This window comes from Rhinopithecus roxellana, chromosome 15 (assembly GCF_007565055.1).
Source record: "Rhinopithecus roxellana isolate Shanxi Qingling chromosome 15, ASM756505v1, whole genome shotgun sequence".
Taxonomy (NCBI): Eukaryota; Metazoa; Chordata; class Mammalia; order Primates; family Cercopithecidae; genus Rhinopithecus; species Rhinopithecus roxellana.
Genome location: NC_044563.1, coordinates 13,908,315 through 13,923,379, shown reverse-complemented (window position 1 = coordinate 13,923,379; position 15,065 = coordinate 13,908,315). Strand labels below are relative to the sequence as shown.

General features: G+C 45.2%; 1 protein-coding gene across 11 annotated transcripts in view; it reads right to left on the bottom strand.

Moving 5' to 3' along the window:
* The window catches only part of RBM4 (RNA binding motif protein 4), a 37,788-nt gene extending 24,098 nt beyond the window's left edge, over positions 1 to 13,690 (bottom strand). For 2 of the 11 annotated variants that reach the window (XR_004053487.1, XM_010366398.2), the window contains exons 1-2: positions 13,596 to 13,682; positions 12,225 to 12,648 (exon numbers count right to left, since the gene is read on the bottom strand). Coding sequence is in view for 8 of the 11 variants with exons in the window: in XM_010366398.2 (XP_010364700.1) it covers positions 12,225 to 12,636 (412 nt within the window). In the remaining 3 variants the exon portion in view is untranslated. Of the gene's footprint in view, positions 1 to 5,535; positions 5,984 to 7,884; positions 8,576 to 11,151; positions 11,365 to 11,771; positions 11,851 to 12,224; positions 12,649 to 13,456 lie in introns of those variants that run through there. The other 9 variants (XR_004053486.1, XM_030917364.1, XM_010366392.2 and 6 more) reach the window with 9 other exon arrangements.
* Between the last annotated feature and the right edge of the window lie 1,375 nt (positions 13,691 to 15,065).

Sequence of the window (15,065 nt, the reverse complement as noted above, 5' to 3'; positions counted from 1 at the left end):
AGCACTTTGGGAGGCCGAGGGACGGGCGGATCACGAGGGTCAGGAGCTGCGACCATCCTGGCTAACACGGTGATGAAAACCCGTCTCTACTAAAAATACAAACACTAGCCGGGCGAAGAGTGGCGGGCGCCTGTATCAGCTACTCGGTAGGCTGAGGCCAAGGAGACTGGCGTAAACCCGGGAGGCGGAGCGCAGTGAGCTGAGATCCGGCCCTGCACTTCCAGGCCTGGCGAACAGATGCGAGGACTCTGCCTCAAAAAAAAAAAAAAAAAAAAAAAAAAATAAAAATAAAAAATTAAAAATAAAATAAACATTACAAAACTCAGCCAGGTGTGTGGTGGGTTGCCTGCGTCCCGCTATCAGGAGGTGAGGCAGGAGAATGGAGGCTGTGACACCCACGAGGCGGAGCTTGCAGTGAGCGGAAATCACGCCACGGACTCCAGCTGGGTGACAGAGGCAAGACTCGTGTCTCAAAAAAGAAAATCCTCATGTTATAGGTACTTCACAAGTTTTTTGTTTATTCTAGTTAATATTTTACCTTAATTTTTTCATTTTCTCTGTACTTCATCAGTAATTCAGCTCTGAACTCTCCAAATAAGGCAAAAATTTCCTCAGTATATTCTAATAGTTTTTTGTCTGAGACATCCCTTCTTAGAAGTATACTTTCTCTTGCTTCAACCTGGACTACTGTTCTCCAAATCCACTGCAGAAAGGGAGTCCTGGTACTTCCCATCACCATCATCCTGGGAATTCCTTTTACCTCAGAATGAGATGATGTATAAGAACACAAAAGTACTGAGAGCAAACTGACCTGGGTAATTTGAAACAGCACTTAGTACCAGTGCCAATAATCTCACTCTCACTACTGCATCCCCCTGAGGCTACTTTAAGTATTGATGTGTAGCTCTAGGGTAAGGAGCCTGGTTTAATTTAGTATTCACCCAAAACCCCAATTTTGAGGATGCCTGGAAAATTTCTGAGACAGGGTCCCTCTGTCACCCAGGATGGAGTCCAGTGATACCATCTCTGTTCACTGCAACCTCTATCCCTGGCATCAAGCAATCCTCCCATCTCAGCCTCCTGAGTAGCTGAAACTACAGGCGCGAGTCACCATGACCAGCTCATTTTTAAATTTTATTATTATTATTATTATTATTGAGTCTCGCTCTGTTGCCCAGGCTGGAGTGCAGTGGCCGGATCTCAGCTCACTGCAAGCTCCACCTCTTGGGTTCACGCCATTCTCCTGCCTCAGCCTCCCGAGTAGCTGGGGCTACAGGCGTCCGCCACCTCGCCCGGCTAGTTTTTTGTATTTTTTAGTAGAGATGGGGTTTCACCAGGTTAGCCAGGATGGTCTCGATCTCCTGACCTCGTGATCTGCCGTCTCAGCCTCCCAAAGTGCTGGGATTACCAGCTTGAGCCACCGCGCCCCACCTATTATTATTAAGACATACTTAAACTCTCATTGCCCAGGGTTCAATGGCGCTATTTCAGCTCCCTGCAACCTCTGCCTCCCGGGTTCAAGTGATTCTCCTGCCTCAGCCTCCCGAGTAGCTGGGATTACAGGCACCCACCACCATGACTGGCTAATTTTTTGTGTCTTTAGTAGAGATGGGGTTTCTCCATGTTGGACAGGCTGGTCTTGAACTCCCAACCTCAGGCGATCTGCTGCCTTGACCTCCCAAAGTGCTGGGATTACAGGCGTTGAGCCACCATTCCTGGCCAGAAAACTTAAGGCAAAGTTAACAGGGTTAACATCAAGTTAAACTCCAAGATCACCCTGAAAACTCTGCCCTCCATGGTCCTTTGACTCACGCAGAACCAGGCCAGGCCACATGTCATCAATACAAAATAGTATGACCATTCCCACCTCAACCTGACTTCTAAGGACATATCAATTATTTGTACACCCAAGACCCAGACAAGCAGCAGCTTGTGGAGGCACAGTGAGGACAGGCACAATGCCCTGTTGATCTTTGTATTCACCACATGCTAACCTAATTGCAGGTAATCATGGAGTACCTAGCGAAATAGAAATCCAGCTAGACATTTACTAGACAGAATGAACAGTGAAATGCTATGGGGGAAAAATCAGTTTATTAAAGCATTACTCTTGAAAAACTACATTTTGGCCAGGCACAGTGGCTCACATATAATCTCCGCAAAAACTTTAGGAGGCCAAGGCAGGAGGATCCCTTGAGCTCAGGAGATCAGAGTTACAGTGAGCTATGATCATGCCACCGCACTGCAGCTTGGGTGTCTAAAAAACAAAAAGAGCTAGATGGCTAAACAAAAAGCAAGAAAAAGTACTTTATTACTCCTGAGGTAAGGAGTGGCAGCATAACCTTGTCAATTACACAGAGCCAACTATATGGCTTCAACTCAAAGATACACTTGATTGGAAGCATAAAGAAAACTTCATAATACATCGATGTTGAAAATCAGTGACTTATAGTCAATCTTTCCAAATCACCTCTTAAAAATAATTCGTCTCGCTCTATCACCTGGGCTGGAGTATAGTGACACAATCAGCTCACCACAGCCTGAAACTCCTGGGCTCAAACTATCCTCCCGCTTCAGCCTCTTAGTAGCTGGAACTTCAGCTGCATATCCACCACACAGAGCTAATTTTAAAACTGTCTTAGAAACAGGATCCTGCTATGCTGCCGAGGCTGCCATTGTTCTTGATAAAGTTTGTCCTCTCAACAAGTCAATAGTTTAAGGCTGGGTGTGGTGGCTCATGCCTGTAATTCCAGCACTTTAGGAGGCAGGCGAATCACCAGTCCGGGAGTTTGAGACCAGATTGGCCATGGTGAAACTCCATCTCTACCAAAAATACAAAAATTAGCCAGGTGTGGTGGCGGGCGCCTGTAATCCCAGTTACTCAGGAGGCTGAGGCAGGAGAAATCACTTGAGCACGGGAGGCAGAGGCTGCAGTGAGCCAAGATCATGCCAGTGCACTCCAGTCTGGGCAATAGAGAGACCCTGTCTCAAAGGAAAACACACACACACATACACACACACACACACACACACACACACACACACACACACACTAGTTTAAAAGAGAAAATGGAAAAGCATCTAGTATGAACATAGCATTAAGCCAGGCCAGATTCTGAGTTATGAAAAAACTACTCTTATGTTGTCTGTTACAGGGAGATCAGGATCTCAAAGCAGAAAGCAACAGTGACTTCCTCCAACAAAATCAAGAAATTTAAAAACAAAACTTTTTTTGAGAGAAGTATCGCTCTTTTCCCCCAGGCTTGAGTGCAATGGCTCAATCTCGGCTCGCTGCAACCTCCACCTCCCGGGTTCAAACGATTCTCCTGCCTCTGCCTCCCTTTGTATTTTTTAGTAGAGACAGGGTTTCACCAAGTTGGCCAGGCTGGTCTCGAACTCCTGACCTCAGGGGATCCGCCTGCCTCAGCCTCCCAAAGTGCTGGGATTACAGGCATGAGCCACTGTGCCTGGCAAAAAATTTTTGAGACAAATATTTTTTGAGACACCCAGGCTGTAGTGCAGTGGCCTGATCTTAGCTCATTGCAGCCCTGACTTCTGGGTTCAAGTGATCCTCCCACCTCAGCCTCTGGAGTAGCTGGGACCACAAATGCGCACCAATACGCCCAGGTAATTTTTAAATTTTTTGTAGAGACAGGGCTTCCCCATGTTGCCCAGGCTGGTCTTGAACTTCTGAGCTCAAGCAACCCACTTGCCTCAGCCTCCCAAAGTGCGGGAATTATGGGTGTGAGGCACTGCACCTGGCCAAGGAGTGAGTATTTTATTTTATAAAATACTTTTTTGAAACGGAGTTTTGCTCTTGTTGCCCAGGCTGGAGTGCAATGGCGCAATCTTGGCTCACTGCAACCTCCACCTCCTGGGTTCAAGCGATTTTCCTGCCTCAGCCTCCTGAGTAGCCGGGATTACAGGCACACGCCACCACACCCAGCTAATTTTTTGTATTTTTAGTAGAGACAGGATTTCACCATGTTGGTCAGGCTAATCTTGAACTCCTGACCTCGTGATCCACCCGCCTCGGCCTCCCAAAGTGCTGGGATTACAAGCGTGAGCCACCATGCCTGAGTTAATTTTAACTAGTTAACTAATTTTAACTAATTTAGTTAAAATTAAACTAGTTTTGTAATGCAAAAATGTATCACATCCATGTTTACCATGTCACTTCTGAAAATCCTTCACTGACCATCCCCATCTAAATAGAATTCTCTGCTTGACATTTCTGCATTTTCTCCTCCCTCAGAATAGAAGCTACAGAACCGTATATATGCCCAACACTTAAAACACCACTTTCGAGAGTATCATTCAATAAAATATTTGTTGAATCAACAAATACTGTTAGTCTCCAATGTTTGAAATTTGCCAACCCTACCCATCAGATCAAAGGGTATACTGACAGAGTAAAAATGGCGTTCAGTGGTGGGTCTGTCCTTTAGAGAAAAAGAAACCAAAGTAGGTATGTACGACCATCCAAGAGAAATGGCAGAGAACCAACCCAGCCAGGAAAGGAAAAAACTAACAGAAAAACATTTGCTGGGAAGATTAAATGAGAACACATGAAACATCCAGCACAGGCTTCACGTACAAAAATATTCAATAAATTACATGTTGTATAGAGCTGTTCAAATCTTGGCCATCCCATGATTAGAAAGAATCCAACAGGAGGAAGCAATTATTAAAAAAAAAAAAAAAAAAAAATCTAAGAAACCATCTAAAACCAGCTTATCTCTCCATCATCATAACCCGACTTCCCTAAAGAGTAATGCCGGGCATACAGTAGGTGCTCAGTATTTGCTGAATGATTCTGAGAAATGCTCTAACAAGACAGAGTCCTGTATCTGTAGAAACTGGAGCAAGAAGGTACAGAGCAAACATATGGAAGACAAGTAACTGTTTCAAGAAAAACATGAGGCTAAGAGGTGGCAGTACTTGCACTTAGCCCCATCATTCAACAAGGCATCTAAAGTTTGTATGTTGGGTCATTTCTCCATGCCTATGATTTAAAGGCTATAAACCCAAGTAATGAGGTGCTAGTGGGACATTCAGGCATTCTTTGGATTTTGGCAGAGCTAAACAAATAGATGGTGAAAGGCATCAACACATGTCACTGGCCTACAGTTAGCAAAGTACTCTTGGAGCCACAGCTTCATTTTTTCACACGGCACAAAGAGCGAAAGCTGACTTCCTCATCCCCGGAAATTAAGCTAGATATACTGACTGGGTGATTGGAATGGTAGTGACTGCTTCTCTAGAAGAGAAGACCTACATCTCTAAACTAAAAGTAGTTGGTTTTATAACAAAGGTGGACCAGTGGGAAAAGTCTTCATTAGAATAAGGCTGCCTACCTGGGCTTCTGTATAACCCCTTTCCTCTGGCACCTACAAGTCCTATTTGCAAGAAACAAAAGAACTGCAGTGACGTTCACCCAAAGCTGAGTATCTTAAAACTTTATACCCTCCCCTTCAAGGTACAAATGAACCCCCAAACAAGCCGAAGCAAGAAGTCTCTCAAAGCACACATACCCTAAGTTGAAAAACCATTTATTTCACTGGAAAGAAAAAAAGTGATCCAACTCTATAGGTCTAGCCTTTGGACCAAAGAGAGACCCTGGAGCAGTGAGACTCTCACCAAGGTCATTCCCAAATCCAACAGCCGCAGGAGGCAGGAGGCAGGGAGGAGACAGCACAGCCCCCACCACAGTTTCTGCACACAATGAGGCCTGCTGGGAGTACAGAACATGAATGGGAAGCTACAGAAGTTTTGAAGGACAGAAGAACAGGAAAATGGGCAGGAGAGGAAAGGAAAGGAAAGGAAAGGAAGAGAAGGTCTGAACTTAGCAAGGTAAATTAAGGTCCATGGTTCCTGAGGGACTGAACGCACAGAGCCGAGAACGTCCCGGAGATGGGGTACCACGAAGGGTGTATTCTCATGCACAACCGCAGCTCGGAATTTCAGCCCACACACATCCCACCTGAAAGAGAGCACAATACAGCGGCTTTACAGCAAAGCTCAAAAGGGCTTTCCCATTAAAAACTTCAACATCTTTACAAAGTCTGATAACCTTGACACTCCTTTTAAGTTTACTTGTACCCTTCCCCAGTATCACAGTAATCTCTAACAATTGAAAGAGCTTGAAGGCCAGAGAGTAACTGGGGAGTCTAAACAATCTCAGACTAAGGTCTTAAATTAACAGCACATCTTGTTTCATAAAAGTAGGCAAAGAGACATTCCATTGCTCTTGATGATGTTAACATTAGCATTCCTTAGAGAAGGTAATTCCACATCACAAGCTGTCAGCAGAGGACAGGAAAAATGGAAAGGTTCCAATTAGCTCCCTGAGGTTTTAAAAACAAAACAAACAAAAAAAAAACCAACAGTATTTTCTATCTAGGAGTTACTGCCAAGGTCCGAGTTAAAAATCATTCAAAGTCTAAATAAAAGTAGCATCAACTGTACAAGTTTTAAGACCTAAGGACATCCAATTCGAACTAGGGAAGAAACTAACTTTGTAAAGAAGGTGTGGAAGGGCATGTATAAGCTACACATCAAGTCACTGAAGTCTCTTTTCCAGCCCAATCAGTGACTGCCTACTCAATGACCCTGGGAAAGTCACATACCTTCTGCCCTAACTGTAAAGATGACAGTTATCTATCACTCACACAGTTACTATAATTAACCATCAATCATAATGTCTGGGACACACTGGGAGCTACTCAAAACTAAGGGCATTGAGATTTACCCTTAAGTACAACAATAATCTCAAACACCTAGAGCCCAAAGCTGGCAAGTATCAGAAGAGAATATACTCAAGTAGAGCCAAATGGATCATGGGGCTCAAAATGTATGACGGTGGAAAAAGCCAGGGGACTCAGGGTAGAGCTGCTGGCTCAAGAGTATTAAATGCCCAAAACAGCTAGTGAGAAGATGAAGAAGGGAGTGATTTGCTTATGGCAAAGCTCCCAACCCTGGATTTCAACCTCACCAAAGGAGTAAAATTAACAGGTGTCCATGCATACTTAAACACATACCCTGAGAAAGTAGATGATGTCAAAACTAGAACTGTGGGAATAGTTACTTAAAAAAAAAAAAACCTAAGTAAGTGACAGGCTGGGCTGTTACAGGACAGACTGAAAGATAAAGCAATGGAGTAGGCACTCTATTCAGGGAATAAATCTGAGCTGGGCAAAGAAGGTGGGTGTTAGCATCTATGCCCAGACTTCTTTGTGGAACTTCATAAAAGATAAGTTTTGTATTTCTCTCTATCCCAACTTACCATCAAATAAGTTCTATAAAACTCATAAGGGTTGAACCGTTCAGGAATGTCAGAAATACGCTTCAAGATTAAGATGATGCCATTTTGGTAGTCTTCTTAGTAACTGGGACCTGAGCAGTGATGACCAGTTAACTACAGTTATGGAATTTATCATCAGGGGTCATATCAGAACTTTCACACAGCACAAAACAGAACAGGAAACTTGAAGACCTTAGGAATGTCGCACACCTAAGAAACTTAACAAAGGCTCTAAGAAACAAAACACCTGAGCCTGAACGTGTGGGTCCCCAGGTAAGGTTCAATTATAGCATAATACATAGGTGACCCAAGATTCACCAGCACATCATTCTTTATTTTTCTAGGCACCAATAGAATCAAATTGACTCTCACTACCAGAAGCCCTGAAAAATAGCCATGAGGGCCAAGGAACTCTATATATTTTAAAGTTAAACAGGTAGGACTTCTCTCTAGCCTATGAGCCACCCTAGTAACCTTACCCTAACCCTGCAAAAGCAAGCAAGCAGGGCAGCCTAAATGGAGCCCTTTAGGCTGCAGGAGGGATGGCAAAACCAGAAGAAGGAACACCCCACCCCTCTCACCTCAAGCTTTAAAAGGCTGAGTACCGCGCCCGATCGGCATACTGCTCCCGCTCATACCGGGCCATGTCGTATAGAGAATTCCGCGCAGCTGCTGAAGCTTGGGACAACTCACTCTCATGCCCGTAACCGTAGCCCTCTCCAACAGTGGGGACTGGGGCTGTAGCGCGACGCAGGGGGCTCCGATCCCGCCCGTAATATGAAGTGGAAGCTGCAGTAACAGCAGCAGCGGCTGCTGCTGCAGCAGCAGCTGTGGCAGCAGCTCCTGAGGTCGGCAACAGGTGTCTATCGTAGGGATCAAGAGAGGTGGAGGTGAGGTGACTGGCCATGGCTGTATTCTGGACTTGTGGCAGCTGGGACAGGGTCTGCTCTGCATAATTATACACGGAGGCAGCTGCAGCCGCCACTGCCTCATAGGACCGGGCAGCACGGCAGCGCTTGTAGTAGGCATCGAGCGCTCCGTACGCGTTGTTGTAATACAATGAATCCCCATAGCTCATGGTGTAAGGCGTACGCACTGCTCCGTATTGCTCATTATATTGCTCGGTCAAGTCTGCCACGCGGCCTGAACGATCTATCGGACACTCTTTGGACCAGTGCCCCTCTTTCCCGCACCGATAGCAGCCGCTCTGGTCTCCCATCCCGGGCGCAGTCCTAAGCCGGCTGGTGGACAACTGCACGTGCATTCGTTTGCCTTGAAGAAACAGACGCAAGAAGGGTTGCTATCACTCTTACTCACAGCCCCAGCCCCTACCCCAGACACTGGTCATAGCAATGGCTTTATCTAGGCAATTCTAATGCAGAACTCATCTTTACCAAAAGATAAAAAGGAAAAAAAAAAGACTCAACTTATAGATTCAGTATAATGACCTGATTTCAGGCAAAGACCAATTAGGTGACGAAATAGTCCAGCTATAACAATAGTTTAAATGCTTAAGAAATAAACTACTCTTGCTCAAAACAAGCTCATCCTTTGCCAAGTAACTGCAGGTAAAAATCATCTCCAAACAGTGGCTCAAAGTCAAAAGAAGTCAAAGAAAGAGTGCCCAATTTTTTTCTGACACCTCCAATCCTTACCAGCAAGATGGATTTTCATTAAGCAAGGGAATGTAAGTAAAGGCCACCCTCCTCAAAAACTTTAGAAGAATGGAATAAAAGAATGGAATAAAAGACTCCACTATTAAAGAATGATCTAGACTCAATCCACGGCTGAATGTGACAAGCAAATCTCAAAGTACATCTCTGGAAAAACCCTCATGAACTGGGGAGACTGAGGGGCACAAGTTGAAGGACAGCCTTCTCCCTTAACTGGGCCCTTTAAACTGCTGGTTCTGATCATTGCTTTAACATGGATTCTTTACAATCTGGTAGTTAATTTTAGTGACCCTCTACTAGGGTCAAAGGCAAACAGGGCAAAAACAGGACAGATTGTTCTCAAATGCCTGAAATTTTGAATACTGTAAAAACCATGGAAGAAAAGGTGGCTGAGGAAAGTGGAGAATAACTACTTATACTAGTCAGTGGACCAAACTGCTCAGTTTAAGCAGAATTAAAGTACTTCTCCTGAAACTACCTGAGAGCCTAACTAAGAACATACGCCTAATATTTTTCCTGAAAATTAAAATTTGCATTGTGGAAATGAAAAGTATTACTTCTAAAAATGTAATAAAAGCAGAATCTTTTCTAGAAAAGTTAAAACTAAGTTTTAGTAAGTCTCTACAGAAGCAATTTCTACCTAACATGATCTACCAACTTATTGGTAAGCAAAATTCCGAAGAGATCCAAATCCTGCAAAAACTTCCCAATGCAATTGGTTATGATGCACCTAAACATATACCTGTCAAAGGAGTAAATGGTCAAAAAAGCAAGGGAGAGTCAACAGATAGATCCTCTAACATTAGAGAAAATGGTAAACACACATTTTACCTGCAAAATCAATGTTAGATTCTGGGAGACCAGAAAACACAATAGGGAAATGGGATGGAAGGAACAAAATATCAAGGTCTACACAGCTGGGAAGTTTAGGCTGCATGTTACTAAGAGAGTAGATATGCAATTATGCACTTAAGTGCCTTAAAGCGCTAGCCTGTCTCCGGCATTTCCCCAGTGGGCCACTTTGGCACCTAACAAAACCAGAGAAAACAACTGCAACTAAGAAACCAACTGTGCACATTCCAGACAAAAAGATCATTAATAAATACCTTGATCTAAGGATCTGTTGGTTCTAATGCCAGAAAAAGAAGTTAATTTTTTAAGAATATCTAGGCCGGGCGCGGTGGCTCAAGCCTGTAATCCCAGCACTTTGGGAGGCCGAGACGGGCGGATCACGAGGTCAGGAGATCGAGACCATCCTGACTAACACGGTGAAACCCCGTCTCTACTAAAAAATACAAAAAACTAGCCGGCGAGGTGGCGGGCGCCTGTAGTCCCAGCTACTCGGGAGGCTGAGGCAGAATGGCATAAACCCGGGAGGCGGAGCTTGCAGTGAGCTGAGATCCGGCCACTGCACTCCAGCCTGGGCGACAGAGCGAGACTCTGTCTCCAAAAGAAAAAAAAAAAAAAAAAAAAGAATATCTAAAAGAGATTTTAAGTGGGCATGCAATAGAGAAGATACCCAACACTAAGAAACGGAAAGGAAAAAAGACTACCCTAATACCACTCATCAATATACATCTATAACTCTACCAGAATAGCATTAAGAAATAAAAAATGCCAATATTAAATAAAATAAGATAAAAATAACTAAGCAAAGGTTACTGTAGGGGGACCTAGGGTTCAGACACCCAGAGTTTTATATAAGGATAATTTGTCCTGAATCAAGACCACACTGTCCTCTCCTTAAACCTAATTGCTACAAGCAGACATCACCTCTTCTGACTGGGCTACAGTGTGGCAAATAGTCCAAAAATTAGGTATCACACCGCAAACCCTCTCACAAGAGCAGCCTTTGCTCTCAATTAACTTGTTGACAAAATAATTCTCAACTTGCAAATTAAAAAAAGAAAGCAAACTAGACCTGAGAGACCTGTGTCACTTTTCTTTACTAATGCACAGCAATGCCCACAACACAAGGGTACCCATTACTAGCGGAAATAATGATCAGACCTTCAGCTCTAAAAAAAGCCCAATTTAAGGGAAATGGACACCAAAGGCAGCAGTAATGACTCTTAACGAGGGGAGTACTCAGAAACAGAATCCACCACTACTACACTGTCAGAACACAGGTTTGGAATATATAGCAAGGAGTCACGGGAATACTCCATAATTTGGATAAAGCTTTTTTAATTTTTTAAATTTTTGTTCAGTCCTGCTTAATTAAGCTAAAAAAGGACACTGCTCTTTTTGATACTGGGAAACCAAAGGAGGTGAGAGAAGAGTTCAGATAGCAACTCACCATGATTACCACCCCTGAACTGCCACTGTTGCTTCAGACCTCAGGTTTTGGAATATTTGCGTAATACGTACCAGTTGAGCATCCCAAATCTGAAAATTCAAAATCCAAAATGCTCTAACAAGCATTTCCTTTGAGCAACATGTAGGTATTCAAAATGTTGGGGATTTGAGATGCTTCCAAATGAAGTGACAATCCACATCATCACCCATGCTGCCCTCCAGGCACAAAAAATTCATTTGGTTAAGACTCCTAAGATAACATAAATCTAAGTGCTCTATTCACCAAAATTTTATAAAGTCCAGCCCCCCAAACCAATGAAAAGACAGTCATTACTGCCCCTAAAACCCCAGTGCCTCCTCCCCAAATAGTCCTAAAATCAGCCTTCTAATTCTAGTGTAGCCTTATACTCAAAACACAACCCCTTGGTACAAGTATAATAAAAAAGCAACAAGAGCTGTAACTCTTTTAAGAGTTTATGTAAGGTAAGACAACTTACAAGGATTCTGCTCCTATAAGTGTTGCTTGACATGTTTTTGCGAGGTTCTTCATATAAAATGCATAATTCTGATCCTATGCTGAGGGCAATAAATTCACAGTGAGGAACTCTGAACTGTGCTCTACTATCAAAAAAAGCAAAAACAAAAAAAACAAAAAAACAACCCAGTAACTCAGAAAGCCTTCAGAGAAAAGGATTTCTGCACTGATGAGCACAAAAGCCTTAGGGGCTCCAAATAAAAGCTCAGTGGTTTTTCTCCAGGAGACATTTGCCTAAGGTAAAGCCTCTAAGTCCCATGCATTCTACATCTTAAGAAGTCCATTACCCATACTTAATTCTTCACCACCAGCCAGCCAACAGCTGTTATCTTTACCAAACCTGTCCTTTTACGCATCCAACCCCTTTCTGCACATAGCCTTGTGTTCAGCCCTCTACCCAAAGAGGGTGGTTCACCTTGAAACTCTGTGTTATCAAGGCCCCTGATGGCCTCCACTGCATCCTCTGCCCGCTCCATGTGTACGAAGGCATAATCTTTCACGATGTCACATTCGATGACCGGACCATACTCCTCAAACTTGGCTCGAAGCTCCTTATTGGTGCAAGTGGGACTGATGTTGCCCACATGCAACTTTGTTGAGGTTTTGCTCTTATTCTTGCTGGCTTCCACGTTGATGTTCACCCCATGAAGCTTGTAATGGTGCAGGTTGCGTATGGCATCTTCAGCTGCAGTTTTATCTTCTATGTGCACAAAGCCGTAATTCTTAATGATGTCACATTCCAGCACCTTCCCATACTGCTCGAAGAGTGAGCGAATCTCCTGCTCTGTAGCCTCCCGGGGCAGGTTTCCGATGAACAGCTTCACCATCCTGACAAGAGCCTGGGAGAGAAAAACAAGATTTCTGACAAAAGACCTCAGGCCCACATCAGTTCATAAAAAACAACGATTTTCACTCTGATGTGTATTTCCAGTTTTCTCTCACCCGCCTGCACACACACCTCCACACAATATAATCAAAGGGAAGTGGGAGTGAACTAGGGCCTGCTATAGTAGCCGCCATGAACCTGTAAGAATGAGAAGACGTCTGCAATAGGGAGGTCCTTAGTAGACAAAGGATTTAGTAAGAACTGATACGTTCCAACAGAAATGTGCATGAAAAACAGAATATGGAGAGATGGGGGTACTGGGCTTTTCTATCCATTAGGAAAGCAACAGAAAACGAAAGTCTACTAGGCTTGCTGCCTGCCTGAAATTATCAACAGGCTTTTCCTCAAGTAGTAACCAAAGCAGCCATCATTTCCGGGGAAATGGGTCTTGCAATAGCTGCATTTGAGTTTTCTTTGGAAGTAGTGAACGCGCGACTCGGATCAGACAGCGAGGAGTGGAGGATAAAGGAAGTACTGGACTGGGGAACGCCTCTCTCGGGGCACCGTCCGAGCTCCTGCGGAACACTGAAATGCGTGGCCGCGGAGGAGAGCTTCAGATTCATTAACCAGACGATGTCTCACAGCCCGAGAAATTCTCGAAACAGGGACGTAATTGCCAGGTATAAGGGAAAGGGGGTTTTCCAAGTGGAAATCTCGAGGCTTCCAAGAGGAGCCACGTCGGGCGCGGGGCAGGGTGGGGGGAAAAAAAAAAAGCAAGGTATTCTCAGGGGGCGGTGGGGGAAGGGCTGCTCCCGGCTTACCGCGCAATGCCGAGGACCGAGATCGGCTTAGTGACGGGTGTGGAGGCTGTGACCCCACCAGGACACCCCCGAAGCCCAAGGGAGTGAGAGAAAATTTAACAGAGTACAAGAAAGGCAATGGAAGGGCTCGCAGTCTCACCCGCACGGAAACCAGCAGGGCCTCCTCCTCGCGGCACGGACGCTTCTGACAAAACGCTAAAATGGCGGCGGCCGCAGCAGTGGCTCTGGGTAGGAGGGGGAGGTGAGGCCTACAACCGGATTGGCCACTCAATAAAGTAAAGGCCGGCGTTCCCGCAGATCCTCTTCCTGATTGGTTACCACGGACGCCATTACCTGAGAGGCCGGCAAGAGGTGGAAACGTCTGTAACCTCGGAGCTTTTATGCGAAAGCCAATGGGCACCAACCTCGCGAAGCCAAACTCATTGATTGGGCAAGAAATCAGCGCGTGAGGGGCGGACCTACAAAAACGTGGGCTTCGCCGGCGGGGTGCGGCCCGCCATTAGGCGGAGCGAGCTAGAGCCCCGGGGTTGCAGTCTTTAGCTTCATGGCGAACTTCGTTAAGCTTCCACATTTCGCCACCGCCACGGCACAGCCAGACACTATTCCGCGCTCCATTCTGCCGTTCACTCTAGTGTCTCCCTCTAACCTCCCAAGCCACCCACTCGCGGCCAGGACGGTGGAAATAGCTTATGCAGGCACAGCCAGGTAAGAAAAACACCCTCCTCCCGCCCACCACCACCACCACCACTCAGGAAACCAACCTTCTCCTTGGGCCAGTAGTCCACACTGTATCCTCAGAGTCTCGGAGCTCCCCCAAAATCACACCTCTCACAGGTGGTGAAGGACCTCTGTAATGGCCCAGAAGTAGGCCCAGCAGAAGGCTGCACTGTCCAGGAGCCGCGAGGACAAGTTCCCTCTGGGAAACCAGCCCTCCCAGGGTCGCGATGAGAAGAGTCCTTTCTGTGACCATGGAGATGAGATGAAAGTATACCCCGACCCCACCCTGAGAAAAACTGGAGCAGCAAAGGTTTTTTTTTGTTTTATTTTATTGGGCGCCATCAGCCAGGGCTGTTTTAATCCCTTAGAACCGACTTTAGAGGGAAGAGCTTAGTCACAACCAGCTGTAAAGAAAATACAAAGTAACATTCTCCAGAGGGTCCAGCTGCTGCCTTGTTTTCTCTCTCCTTAGGCTGCTTCCTAATCCCATATTCATTAAGCAAGTAACTTTAGTCAAGACCCTCTGCAAAGCAGCTTTTGAAAGGGTTAAAAGGTGGAGTGCAGGACTGGATGAAGAACTTAAACACGAACAAAACGGCTAAAGCAGTGCAGTTTATGAGGAAAGGGATCATCAGGATGAAGATGACACAAGTACTACACCACCATCCAAAGCAGCTTCTTTCACCACCACCCATGCCCAAAGAGAAAGGTTTCATGAGAGAAAGGTGAAGTCAGAGTTTGGGGGGAAAAAAGAGTGGGTTTTAAACCCAACACGAGGGCCAACGTGCGGTAGCTCACGCCTGTAATCCCGCACTTTGGGAGGCCGAGCAGGCGGATCCCTGAGGTCAGGAGTTCAAGACACAGCTAGCCAACATGGTGAAACCCGGCCGGG